Here is a 15,010-nt window from a genome sequence, read left to right on the forward strand (position 1 = left end):
AAGCACGTCCGCGCACACACACACCCAGCCACACACCCAGCCACAGGAGCGGAATCAGGGTTTTTGATAAGGGAGACAAACTTGTATAATTTTTTTACATCAAAATACTCATTCGATTCAAAATTATAATTTCAAATTTTCATTACAAACACACAATAGTATAAAGTACTAGTAAAATAAATTAAACACAATTTATAGTGTGGAAGAAAAAGAAAAAGAGTACCTTTGAGTGGGTTTGAAGAGTTATCAAACCCACTAGAGTGGGCTTAGGGCACTAGGCCTTGAAAGCTTCAACGAGCTTTCCCAGATTCATCTCCTCTGGTTGTCAACATACAACAAAACACACCTACCAAAACATCCATAACCACGAGTACCCTTTAGATTTTCAAAGAATTATTCAATGCTCCAGAAGCAATTAAAACACAGTGTCATACTGTCAGGGCCTCCAGAGACTCCCAAAACTAAACACCAACGAAACAAATTTCAGCCACTCAACAAAATTCTCAGTCTGCCAGTCAAATGGATTTTTCTTCCTATGCTAATAATGATGGAAACCGAATTAGGATTTAAAAAAACTGTTTTCTTTTTTCTTATTCAACAATTTACTAAGAAAAGATACAAACCCTTTTTCTCTTTTTGATAGGAAAACTTGATGTAAACAACTAAACAAGACAAACTGAGGCCAAAGATTGAACAGAAAGAAACATTAATACATTTCACTAACTAGGCCAAATTATAGCCCAAGAGTCAAAATTATAACCATAACTAAACCAAGGAACGTGGTTGAATAAGGCATAGCTTAACCAAGTGGGTTTTGGATGCGTTTGTGATTGCGATTTCGTAGACAATAAGTGCGATTTTAAACCAAATCGCAGAATATAAATCGTTTGGAAACTGCGTTTTTAAAAATTGCGATTTGAAAACGCAAAAAATTTGCTTTTTCAAATCGCAGGTAAGATGATGCTTTTTTAAAAACGCAAAATTTTAAAGGCTAATTTGCGATTTTAAATACTAAACTGCGATTTTGCCAAACGCTTAACTACGCTTTTAAAAATCATTTTTTTAAAATCGCACATTTTAAAATCGTAATTTTAAATCGCACTTTTTGAAATCGCAAACCTAAATAGACCCTTCGTTTGTTTCCTATCCTCCTAAATAGCGACTATCATGAAAAAACTTAATTAAAAATCGATCTTTTTCCCATCTACCCCTACATTTTCACAAGAACCAAACAGGTATGAAAATAGAAAATGATTGACCGATTCGGTGGTGGATTTTAAGGCCGGCCATGGTCATTCGCCTAGAGAAAGCTTCCTTGTACTTGGACGTGTCGATGGGGTCTTTGGCACCACGAGAGTGCACAGGATAGTTTCATGAGTATTGGCGAGAAATTTCCAGAGAAAACCCAAAAAGGAACAAAGCAGAGGTGAAAGGGGTAAAAAAAAATATATTAGTAGAGAGAGGCGTTGGGGGAAGGATGCCACGCGTGGGAAAGGGGGAAAAAGAGATGGGTGTAGTTGCTATTTTAGAGGTGAGAGGGGTAAAAAAGGAAAAAAAAAAAAAAAAAAAAAAAAAAAAAAAAAAAAAAAAAAAGCTGAAAGGGTCTGTAAAAAGTAAAAGGCTGGCTTGGTGCAGAGGGGAGAAAATGGATGGGGGGACAAAATATGGGGTTATAATATAAAGAAAAATTTTCAGGGAGACAAAAAAATAATTTTGGGGGGACAAATTAATAATTTTATATATTTTAGGTGAAATTTCAAAATTTTTGGGGGGAGGACCCACCAACATGGGTCCGCCCCTGCCCAGCCACCTCCGTGTTTTGCAGTACCTTGTCTGCCTTCGTCTTCTTGAAGCTCTCTCTCTCTCCCAACGGCATAACTCATCTTCTTCGCCGGCGCTGACACTTTGCCTTTGGCTTCGAACGTCGCTGGGGTTAATGTGGGTGGGCAGGTAGAAGTCCTTGAAATGGCACAATTCATCTCAAACTCCGTAGTACTCCCGCTCATCAACCCACCAGACCCAAACCCCAAATTAACCAACTCAAGCTTGCACAACTCAGGCCACCCATTTCCAAACTCTGGTCTGGCTTCACTGACTGGGTCACCACCTTCTCGAGCACTAAGTCACCACCCACCAAACCCTAAAAGGTCCCAACTTGACCCACTTGACCTGGCTCCAAAAACACACCACCAAACTCATTCCCCCAAAATATGCTTGCTGCATGGAACGAATTAACCCCCGAAAAAGCAACTACACCATTTTCCATTGAGAATGGAGTCAGGTCATGGATTGAGCAAACGTTTGCTTGGACGTTTAAGATTGACAACGTCTGATTTTATTTTATTTTATTTTTTTTGGTTAAATCTCAATCTTTGATTGTTTTTACTTTTACTACAGCGCATAAGTCAGATCCTATTTTAGAAGCCAAGTAATCACACAATTGGCCGACTATTCTAGAAAGGCACTTGGGTATATCTGAAGCAAGTACAAATAATTCAATCACATAGGCTTTGTTAGTTTGTTATAACTGAAATGAGTTGTCAAAGCTATTGGACTAACCACTTGGGCTGAGCTGGCATACAAGTGGGATATAGAATAAAAGGCCCAATCTATTTTGTATATTCATTCATTTAGGCAATTGTATTTTCATTTAATACAACTAGCTTAGCAGATATAATTCTAGAGGAGTTTAGATCAAACTCAGATTGATCTCTGAGAGTGTAATCAGTCTTTCTGTTATACAATTCACTCATTTTCAGTCTCTATTTCTTACAAATTCATCTCAAATACCTAACTCAGTAACATACTTGTTACAAATTGGTATCAAAGCAAAAATTTGGCCATAAGTTTCAAAGTCCTAAGCTGTTTTTACTGAATAGTGAAGAGATTATTGAGAAACTTGATTTGTCATCTCAATTGGAGTTAGAAGGGTAGGGTTTCGACCTCATGGAGTTTAGTTATAGTGAGGCCAAATCAGAAATCTCATTACAAGCCATTATTGGCAGTGTCCATCCTAAGACTATGAAAATAGTGGGAAGGGTCAAAAATTAGAATCTAGTTATACTCTTTGACAGTAGGAGTACTTATAATTTTCTGGATTCTCAGTGGTAAAAAAACTATATTGTTACTTAACAAAAAGTGTCAGATCCGTGTGAAGGTAGCTAATGGGGAGGAAGTACTAAGTGAAGGCAAGTGTAGTGAACTTCAAATACAACTCAGAAATATGTCTTTTAGAGTGGATTCTTATGTAATCATATTAGCTGAATGTGATATGGTTTTAGGTATTCAAATGGTTAGTAACTCTTGGTTCGATTCTGTTACAATGGTTGGTTGCCCCACACTTGTGGAAGGAGACTGAATTTTTTACTTCTAAATTAGAAGGGAAAAAAGGGTTATTGTTACAGCTTTTAGAGAATGTTGGGGATTCTGCAAAGGTCTTTGTTGACACAGGATTAGTACAAATTTTGGGGGAATTTGCGGACACTTTTGCTGAACCTACGGGTCTACCTCCTTGTAGGTTACATGACCATGCTATTGTGTTACAATCTGATGCACAACCAATGTGTGTTCGACCGTACTGTTATCCCTATTTTCGAAAAGGAGGAAATTGAGAGAATTGTTTGGGAGTTACTAGAATCAAGAGTTATTAAACCATCTCAAAGCTCATTTTCCTCTCCCGTTTTGCTGGTCCGGAAACATGATGGATCATGGCGTATGTGTATGGATTCACAATAAAAGATAAATTCCCTATTCCGGTAATTGATGAACTCCTAGATGAGTTGCATGGCTCTAAAGTGTTTTCTAAGCTTGATTTACAATCTGATTATCATCAAATACGTGTCAAACCAGAAGATATTCTTAAGACAGCATTTAGGACACATGAGGGACACAACAAGTTTTTAGTTGTGCCCTTTGGCTTAACAAATGCTCTGTCAACTTTCTAGAGATGAATGACATATTTCGGCCCTACTTAAGTAAATTTATTTTGGTGTTCTTTGATGGTATTTTGGTGTATAGTCGTAATATGTAGGAACACTTATAGCATCTCAAGCTCACTTTAGACATGTTGAGGGCACATCAGCTATTTGCCGAGAAGAGTAAATGCAAGTTTGGTTGTGTTGAGATTGATTACTTGATGCATCTCATTTCAGCCGAAGGAGTCAAAGCTGATGGGAATAAGTTGATTGATATGGTGGAATGGCCTAGACCTAAGTTCTTAAAGGCTTTGCAGGGTTTCCTTGGTCTTACAGGGTACTGCCACAAATTTGTCAAGTGATATGGCTCAATTACAGCTCCTTTAACAAATTTGTTAAAGAATAATGCTTTTCGTTGGAGTGAAGGGGATGAAGAAGCTTTTACAGAGCTTAAAAGGGTTGTGATTAATCCTCCAGTACTCATTCTACCAGATTTTGCTAAACCCTTTCTAATTGAATGTGATACTTCAGGCTGCTGTATTGGAGCAGTTTTGATGCAACAACAAAGACCGATAGCCTTTTTCAGCCAAACTCTCAATGGGAGATTTTTGTCAATGTCTACCTATGAGAAGGAATTGGTAGCTTTGGTTTCAACAGTAAAGAAGTGGAGGCCTTATTTGTTGGGTTATCCCTTTACCATCAAAATAGAACACCAAAGTTTAAAGTTTATGTTAGAACAGAAAATAGGCACTCCTATGCAAAGAAGCGGATAATTATGTCTAAAAGGTATTTTCAGTGGTAGAGGATTTTTTTGTGAAACATTATTGGTTTTTTTTTCCTTATGTTATTCTCCCTTATGTTGATATAATGATCATTATCCTTTCATGACTTATTTGATAAAGAAATGACTCATTTACTAGACCTTTTATTAGTCTTGTAGCTTAGCTTACTGTTTTTATTTCTTTAGCTAACAGTGCTAAAGAACTATGAACAAGACCAGGGGGCACCAGTACTGATGAATGAAGACTGGACTATGTATGATTTTTCATATGTAACTGTTATGAGGCGCTAATATAATAGGAATAATGGTTTTTTTTTTTTTTTTTTTGCATGTCCACACAGGAAGAGGGAGGAGGGATTCAAATTTGTGACCTCCGCTTCATGAGGCGTGGTCCCCAGCCGATTGAGATACCTCTTGGGGACGGAGTAATGTTATTTAATAGATTGTTAAACTACCACCATACAATTGAAATAACGTGAAAGTAAAAATTAGTTTTTGATTTTATTTTTTTGAGTTGTAAGTGCTAATCAAATGGCTAATTTTCATTACCATATTATTAAGTTATATGATAATCCTATAACAATATGCTAAATAGCATTTGTCATATATATTAGTTGCCTAATTTTCTACGTTTTATTAGTGATATATAGTTTTGAAAATTTAGTCCAGTACTCTTGATATACATTAATGTAAAGACAACTTTAAATTTGGAGAGTCAACATTGGTGGACTAATTCGTGAATTTGAAGGGTTTAGATGATAGGGTTATTGACTTGGATGGCTAATTTTAATATGAGAAATGTTATTAACCATATTTTTATCCCCTAAATATTTATAAATGCTAAAGTGGCAATTTCAGCCAACCATTGAATTTTTTATTTTTTAAAAATAATGATTAATTCAAGGGTTGGTTGGACTGTCACGTCAACAATATAAAATAATTGTAAGATAAAAATGTAATATCTAGTATTTCTCTTATACTTATGAAAGTTTTGGAATTGAAATAAAGGTAAGAGTAACTCAAATTATTGTCTAATTTAGTGTCTGTCTGGATTTCATAAGGGTAGCCAAGACATCACCCACAAGTCACAACCTCCATGGTTGGTCCTTTAATACATATCGCCTCCCAATCGCAGAAGAAAAGGCCGAATCAACACCCAGAACCTCATGCAACACCTCTGCAAGTGACGGGGGGAGAGAGAGAGAGAGAGAGAGAGAGGTAAAGAGTTTCTAGAATAAATTGTCTTTAGTATCTAATCCAGCATTCCAAATTCTTCTTCTTCTTCTTCTTCTTCTTTTTTGAGTCCAGGATTTGATATCAGGAAAGAACCCTTGAATGGTATTTGATCATCCACCTTAAAATGTTTTTAAGCTTAGGTTTGTAAATCTAAATGGACTTGAAGCTTCTTTATGAAATGAAAGTGCGCATCTTTGAAAGTTTCTTTTTTTTCCCTCAGAGCAACATAACCATTATTTACATTAAAACGAAATAAAACTACAAAAGGAGGGGTGGGGGACCCAACAAATAGCCATTATAGTGCTTGAAATAAAACCTACAAATAAAATGAAAAATAATCCAAACAGATCCGATCCCATAGTTCCTTGACCAACAGGCCGAGGAAGATGCAATTCGAAGAGCATATCATAAAAAATAAAAAAGGTGCATGGATGATGACTGCGATTAAATGGTCAATGAAAATTACCTTTCCCGCATCCTTTTACACATCTTGAAAGAAATCAGAAGAGTGATGTTGCTACAAATTTAACTACAGCTCAATGAAAAGAACCAAATTCGCCGAGTGATACACAAGACTTGACAACCAAACAACAATCTCAGTTTGCAACTGTATAAATGAGTTGAAGGGTTATATAACGCGAAAAAAAAAAAAAAAAAAAAAAAAAAGTGACAGATCTTTTACCCTCCATGGACAGTAGTCAAGAATTAGATAATTAGACATACTTAACAGCCCTATCTATATAAAGACGTGTAAAAATAAAATTATGAGTTTCCTCAGAGTATCGAGTGTCAGAACTTGAGAACTGAAGTCTATTCAAGATGGAAACTGAGATCAATAAGTAACTTACAGAGACGGGTTCGTCTCCATCCTTAAACAATCAGTAGACTTTGTAATCCCATCCATATCTACCGCTATATACAGCATCCAAAATTATACGTCCCCACTGCCAATAAGATACTCTATAATTTAACTCTGTACTATTCAAAATCAAATCAGAAACCTAAGTTGCATGTCATGGATGTAAGACAATTTGTTTCAAGTCTAAATCAGCCTTTCAGCAAGAGAGTGTTGCAGCCGTAGGCAAATCAGACAACCGCTTGTTCCCATTCATTGGAGGTGATAGGAATTTCTCACAGTTCTCAGCTCCAATTTTGGTAAAATCTTTCACAAGCATATCTACATACCCAGCCAAAGAATCCTTAAACCGTTTTGAGCAGCTCTTGTCACCCACATCGACATCCTGCACCCCACCTTTCACCAGAGATCCTACTTGAGCACCATCCATATATGCTTTACATGCCACCAGAATATCATGCGCACGATTGCTGAAATGCCCCAGTACAAAGTCCTCAAAATGCTGCAGCCACATGACTCAAAATTAGCTGCTGGACCCTCAGGAAGGAAGAAACAGCATTTGTGCCTAACATCCATTTGCCACATACAGACACAACAGACACTTTTTGTGTGCATTTTGAGAACTACATAATATTATATTGACTGGGGAAATGTTAATTATGAACCCCTGTAATTCTTCTTCACAAAGTTCTTACGTACTGAATAGATAACATGGTTGTAGACGAGGACTTCAGGAATTTTTCCATTCCATTGATATTTAGTTAATTCAATTGCATATTAAAAGCTACTAAGGAATCTGCATGAAGTGATGTACTGGACCACGACAATGAAACTTTAGTCAGCAAGTCAGCCAGTGAGGTTATAAATTTTTTCTTGAAATTTAAATTTGCATATCAATCTCAGGATGCAGACAACTGATACAATACTCAAAATATGAAAAGATGGAACAAGGTATCATCAAAGGAAACTTACCTTTGGTGGCCTCCTCATTGTGTAGATCATTGTCCTCAATGATAGGATAAATGTATCTTCGTTGTACTGCTGGGACCTCATTTCACCAGAGGCTGAGCCACTCATAGATGCATATCCAGGCTCATTAAAATAGGGCTTTGTATTCAAGATCAACCCTTGGATGGATACAAGAACTTGTAGAATGGTTGATACACCTGGGATCCACTTCTCATTCTTTTTGCCAGACCAGGTGTTTAGTAGACTGAGGCATACTTTCCCACAATTGTACAAATTAGGATTCAGTCGAAGACCACCAGAGTGGTAGTAAACATGCTGGCATAAGCAAGTTCCTCAGTTGTAAAACCTATGATGTAAAGCAGAAGATTTAAAAACAATGCCTTGTATTCAAAGCCTCAATCACATACCGGTGGTACATTAGGGTAGCCACTGGGGAAGGAAATATCAAAGAAGAAGAGACCATCATGGTAGGGAGTGCCCTCTGCTCCAATGATGACAGCCCGCAGAATATCCATCCTCGTTTCATAAACCCTAACAAATATTGTCTCTGTCAAAAGGGTAAAAAGATGCATTAAATAAAAAGTGAACAATCATATTCCTGCAGGAAAGAAAGGTGGGTCCCAGAGTGGCAGAAACCAAATCCACTATTGTCCCACACTACATTTCTACAGCTATGTTCTGCAAACTCATTTTTAAATTTTAATTGCAAAGTAAGATTTCAAGATACGATTATCACCAACAAATTCATTTTTGTAAGGTTCAACAAAAATTAAGGCTATGTTATTCATAAAGCCATAGCCATTACATAACATGAATAGAAATCATGAAAACTCACCTGGTAAATCCTTCTCCAGGATCTTCCACTCCTCCTGAATTTTCTTTGCCCAATTCTTTGATGGCTGTAAGAAAGAGGGTGACAAAAATGTAGTTACATAGGTATATAACTAGAGATTGAAAAAAGAAGGCATGCAATGCATCATCTGAACCTAGTCACCTGCTTCATAGAGGAACCATGGCCAGAATAGTGATGGTCCGAATGATCTTCGACAGTATCAAACTGTTTAAAAAGGCAGAACTTCCTCAAAATTTCTTCTTTGACCCCTCCAGCAAAAGCCTCAACATGGAATGTTGAACTACCATCAGCAGCTGCATTATTTTCATTTTGGGCAGAATCCTGAGCCCAGGGGACATCAGCCACTTCTTCAGCAGCAGCAGGTAAACCATGAAATGGAACATAAAAACCTTGTATTGTATGGTTAGTGAGAGATGCCTTCATTTTATCTTTAAAAGACTCCTGCCACAAGGGCGTGGATGGATCTGATCCATGAGGATAATGTAATGCATCTGTATAATTTGGATAATATGTACTGCTTACACCAACTTGCTTCTTTGCATTCTTGGAAATAGAATGTCCCCAAATAGATGAATCAACTCCATGAGAGGGTGGCACTGGCTCCAATTGATTTACATAACTATGATTAGTTGAACCACTTGAAGCAACTGGCTTCTTCTTACTTTTAAAAGGCTCCAAAAACCATCGTGATTTAGATGATTCTTTCCCAACAGGGAGATTCAGAGCACTCCCTCTATGCTTTGAAGCAGATGATTTCTTTTTATTTTGGGCAACTTGTGAATGATAACAAGATGAAGACAGATCCATTTCAGGAGGGTGAATCACAGTATCCATTTGGGTTTGCATACTTGAATTACCCACTGAAGTTGGCTTCATGCTGACGTGAGCAGGCTTTGATGACCATGAAGGCAGTGATGAGTCTAAGCCATGGAGACCAACAACATCCAAGTGCATTTCAGTCCCCGCATATTGTGAACTACTTCCAGTAATTGGATTTTTCTTACATTGAGTGAAATCTGGCAACCAAGGAATCGCTGCCTCTATTCCAGGAGGAATGTCCATCTTATCAAGATGGTCTTGCACAATGGCATAATCATCAGCATCCATGAAATCATCAGGATAACTATCAAAATACTCATTATTATCATCATAAGAGAGATCAGATATATGACCATCGAGGTTGACTAAATTATGTGAGACTGGGGAAAAACTCCCAGAGGATTCAACCCCATTCACTGATCCAAGGGTTTCCACACCAGGAGGAAAAAAATAATTGGCCAAAGCTTCCTGATAAGTAAAATAAAATAAATTAAGAACAAGAATCAGAAACAGCATGGCTACCTTGGATGTTTGTTGTATTCATAAATGTCAACAGCTAGCTCATATTTAAAATTTTAATCACAAACCTGAGGTTGAAGATCATCATAATCATCAAAAACATCTCCTACTGCCTTCCCTTTGTTACTTGTGTCAACTTTTTCATCAATCAATATGACATCAGCAGAATCTCCATCTTTATCTATATCAATCACATCATGCAGAATGACCTAGAAAGGGACAAAAGCAAATTGCCAACTACCTTCATTAAGTGATAATGAAGAAAATTTATAAGAGACAGAGAACGTTAAAAATCAAATCATATGAGAGAACAACTACATTTCGTTCTAAATGAACATGCTATCCTATTCTATTTCATCTGCCTCAAAGTGTTCAACGAGACAGAAAATAAAGTTAAGCAAGGAAAAGAAAGAAAGAAAGAGGAAGAAGCATACTCACAGGTGAAGATGCATTTGACCAGGAGAAAAAAATTCAAAAGGAAAGATTAACATTCACATGCATTTTTTTACATAAAAATCTGGATGTCTGAGCCTTTACCAAGGTTTTCAAACATTTTATACAAAATCTCTGTCAGCATCTTATGAACAAGTTTTCATGCTATAAGCATCTCAACTGCAATTTCTACTTTTTTAATTTGTGAATTGGCAATGAACTCCCCAGAAAGTGCCAACTCTAGTTTGAGAGCAGATACTCTGCCGCCTCAATTGTCATTACTAACTGAGCATGCATCACTGCATGCCTGATAGTATCAAACAAAGATGTATGAAGGTTATTTGTTATATACGTTTTAAAGTCAGTTGAAATACTGCGCAATGATCCCAGATTATGTGGTACTTACACACGACTATAAGAATTCCGCCTAGAACCATAACCAAATGGTGACATAAAAAGGATGCCAACTCCCCTTTAAAAAAAAAAAAATCAACTTTCTCAAGAGAATAAGGGTCTAGATACCATGACAGCTGGGTTTAGAAAATGCAGAAACATTTCATTTGCTAAATATATGTTAATTCTTCTCAACTTTTGAAAGAGTGGAAAGGTCCAGTGAATCCAGATGGAGAAACCATGCAAAAGCTCAAATGGTGAGTGAGCTAGCTCAAACAACAGCAAAGTCCTAGAAGTAAAAGTGTGGAGCCAGAGACAGATTCCACTGCACCACAGAGGTCCTGCTGTGAACGTGAAGAGATGTGCATGAGGGAGGGTTTCCTAGTACCTTCCTCAAATCAAGAAACAGAATTTCTTTTAATTTTGAATGAAATGTGCAAAACATTTCCCTTTCAAAAATTATGGGCATAAAACCAGCTGGGAATAAAAATTAAAAATTAAAAAAAAAAAAAAAAAAAACACTCCATGATTTTGGTCAAATAGATTCGCAACCATTCTGACTGAAAGGATGGTGTTTCCAACGAAACATTGTGTAGGATTCAACTGAAGGATCGTGTAGCGATTCACTGAAAGTTAAATACCCCATTCCGATTGTTAATCCAATTTAATTGACTACCTCAATGGCTTCAACATTTGGTAAATAACAACAAAATATAAAACTTATACGGGATAACATGGTATACAAATAATTATCATTTTAGTAGCGAAAACCCATATCAATCTCAAACTCTTCTTTAGTTTATACCAAGATTCATTATAGTACATTGTATATGATACCAAAACACTACTAGTAAACTGTTTAAAGTACCTCTAAACTCCTTGTAAATGAAAATTTCCAAAACAAGTATAAAAAAAAATAAAAATAAAAAGACTTACAAATTTAGCAAAAAAAAACAACCTAAAACCGGAAAATTGCACTAGGTTAGGCATTTTAAATCCCCAATATCGCAAAACAAGCAGGATTCTACTCTCTCACAATCAAGACGCACAAACCTTATCAATTCGAAGCAATTTAAAACTACTTACAGCAAGATTAAGCTAACTAATACCTCTTGCAGTAGAACACTAATCCAAACAAGAAATTTCAGCAATCCAAAGGGTACGATCAATAACCGAAAAGGAAAAACTTAAAAGATTAATTCTTTTTCAAGGATTCGTTTAGCGTGCAAATTACGGCATGTGATCGAGGAAATTAAATCGACCAATAATTTCAGAGAATCGAGTTGTAAAGGAAAGGAATATGCTTTGTTTGGACCTCTTTCTTTCTGCGCAATTTCGAGGAACGGAAAATCGGGGGCGGAATTTCGACGACGTCGGGGTCCATCAACGCGGAGCTGTTCTCGGATAACGCTTGTTTCCTGTTTGGACAGCGAGAAATTGAGGGAAACTTAGAGAAAGTTGGCTAAAATATTGAGAGAGAGAGAGAGAAAGATGGAGACGGAGAGTTTTAAAAAGAAAGTGAAAAGCAAGAGAGACACTGAAACACAGACTTGGAAATCTTGGGTAGGTATTTGGCTAACGACGGCGGCTCCATCGATCAGCTTCTTATAGACAGAGACGAAACTGCGCGCTGGAGAATGGCTGGCGGCTCAGCGACTCGACTCGAAACGAAATCAGATATGGATTTTGGTTTTTCTCTGCTCCGTGGATATTTCTGATTGGAGAGAGAGTTTGGCTTTGCGGCTTCGCGCCTTGACAAGGAGATGAGCATAGGCTACGCTGAAACCGGGAGTTTTTTGCCCTTCTCAATAAATGCCCCGGTTTGGCTCATTAATTTCCATCTTACCACTCTCAAGACTACTCTAAGCGACCACTGGTCATTGTAATTTGTTAATCCATCTAGTTGCCTCGTTCCTCTACGGTCACTTCTTCTTCAGACCCTTGCATCCGCAATGAAACATTGCCATCTCAACAAAATGTGATGAACAATCATGATCAAAGCCCTCCATCAAATAAGTTTTTTTTTAACATTTTTCATTTTTTACAAGATTGAAGTCCTCTCTCTCAATGTTTTAAATCCCACACTCATTATGATTTTTGTGTTTTTTTAACTGTTGGATTCATCACAAAATTAGAATAATGCTACTTATTTTTTTTTTTACTTTAAAATTATTATTAAATTTAAATTTTGATATAATTGTAATTTTAAAATAATAAAAAAATGATATATATATCTAGGTCATTTAATTAATAAAGATATAATCCTATCAAACTTTTTTCAACAATAGACGTATACCCAAATTTTTTGTATTCTCTTTATCTCTTACTTTCGCTATATATTATATTTTGTTATATTTGTGACCACAAAGGTGATAATTATTTAATCATCAGTGGGGCCTATCAAATGAGATAATATCAAGAAAGAAAAAAAAAAAAACCGTATTTACTTGACGGCTACGATGTTTCCGAGATTAAGGAACAATGGAATGTTCCTTATCTAATGCGAACCGCGGATCTTACGTTAGTAGAGTTGGAAAATGGGAAGCAAAAGTGAGGAGTGGGGGGATGACCTAGATAGAACCCAAACGTGGGAAGCAAGCCAAAAGGGCATCGAATTTTGTAGAAATTGCTAAAAGTGGGATGTTGGAGTGTTGGACCAACTCTATGGCCTCTCAAGTCTCAACTGTTGGATGGCCAATCAACGATGGATAAGGTCAACTCACTCTCACCGGAACCGGGCCCACTGTTTTAAATTTTAGCAGAATAAATATCTCATTAGTCATGGGATTTGATCACAACATTCTAGGCCTTCCGTACGTAGTTGCTGTTATGGTCAGACTGCTTCCTTTTTTTTTTTCTTTTTGTCTTTTTTTCATTTTCATATAAGAGTTTATAGTTATGAAAATTAACCGTAAAATTATGTGAAATTACACGTAGATTTTACAAATTTAATAATAATTTTTAAATAAAAATGTGAAAGAGAATAACATTAAACAAATCTTTCTTTTATATATATGTGTGTGTGTGAGAACACGATAATATTTATATTAACATTTTAAAGTCATGTGAAATTCTCGTAAATCTCAATTTTCGCATCGTAAAAACAAAGGATATTTGAAAAAAGAAAAAGAAAAAAGAGATTAAGAGCCTTAGGTCGGGTAATTTTTTTTTTTTTTTTTTTTGTTTAAAGGTAACTCCTTTTCTGTCTCTCTCCACATTTTGAAATAAAGTAGAGAGAAAATTCTAAGGAGAGATAATGCGACTCTTGGAACTTCGACTTCAAGAGAAGGTAAATCCTAAAGCCATATACCGTTTCTTTTGATGTTTTTAGCCTTCTATTCTATTGTTAAGCTACGTACTGTTTTAGTGGTTTAGCAATCATCTTGTAGATCTACGTATCTAGGTTTGCCATCTTAGGATTTTATGCCCATTCATGCATGGGTTAGTATATTTTTGGAAAGGGTTAAGCTTGTTTGTATTTTGCATGTTATAATACATTGGTTTATGTTGTTAAGTCTTTTATGATGATCATTAGGATTCGAGGATAAGCTTGAGAATTGGTTGGGATTGAAGTATGTAGTTTACCATTCATTATGTTCATCATCGAACGCTCGACCCTAGATGCCAAACGATAGATGAAGGTCATAGAGGAACAATCAGTGTTTTAAATGGATAATTAGGGCTTAAGTCGCATGATTAGGAATCTATGTGTTACTCTTCGTTGGTTGTGCCAAGTCTCTAAAATTTCTACTTTGATTAAAGCTTTTATTATTGTTTTTAAAATCTACTTCAAGTGGTGTTTTTACTCTTTCATCATGTAGGATTTCATGATCCTACATGAGCCATGAAGCGCCAACTAAGGTCATCTATTTAAGAAAAGAATAACACTATTTCAGGGAGCATGTTTATATATAATAGCTTTAAAACCTTTATTTTATTTTATTTTTTTCAATTGGTTAATTCATTATTCAATGAAAAACTAAAAAGGCTATTTCGATCACTTTGCTACGATTACACTTTAGTCGAAGCCACTTGAAAAATTGCTATCTGAACTATTACAATTCTCTTTACCATTGCTAGGTTGATTAAATACCATTTTTATTTTTATTTTGGAAGGAAGGAAAGAAATGCAAGTAAAAAAGCAGCACATGACTGGGTTGGATTGAATTTTCAGTCATTTAATGAGCACTACTCCTGAGTTTTTCATTAACTAGTTACCATTTTCCACTTGTAGGAGT

The 15,010-nt window shown here is 36.2% G+C and overlaps 1 protein-coding gene across 1 annotated transcript; it reads right to left on the reverse strand.

Moving 5' to 3' along the window:
• Window positions 1-6,682: 6,682 nt before the first annotated feature.
• Window positions 6,683-12,337, reverse strand: LOC133875147 (probable ubiquitin-conjugating enzyme E2 25). Its single transcript, XM_062313164.1, has 7 exons — window positions 12,088-12,337; window positions 10,016-10,156; window positions 8,751-9,896; window positions 8,592-8,655; window positions 8,164-8,303; window positions 7,760-8,071; window positions 6,683-7,289 (listed from the first exon to the last, which is right to left on the reverse strand). The coding sequence occupies exons 1-7, from the start codon at window positions 12,154-12,156 to the stop codon at window positions 6,987-6,989; spliced, it is 2,175 nt and encodes a 724-aa protein (XP_062169148.1). The 5' UTR covers window positions 12,157-12,337; the 3' UTR covers window positions 6,683-6,986.
• Between the last annotated feature and the right edge of the window lie 2,673 nt (window positions 12,338-15,010).

The sequence above is a fragment of the Alnus glutinosa genome, chromosome 8 (assembly GCF_958979055.1).
Source record: "Alnus glutinosa chromosome 8, dhAlnGlut1.1, whole genome shotgun sequence".
NCBI lineage: Eukaryota > Viridiplantae > Streptophyta > Magnoliopsida > Fagales > Betulaceae > Alnus > Alnus glutinosa.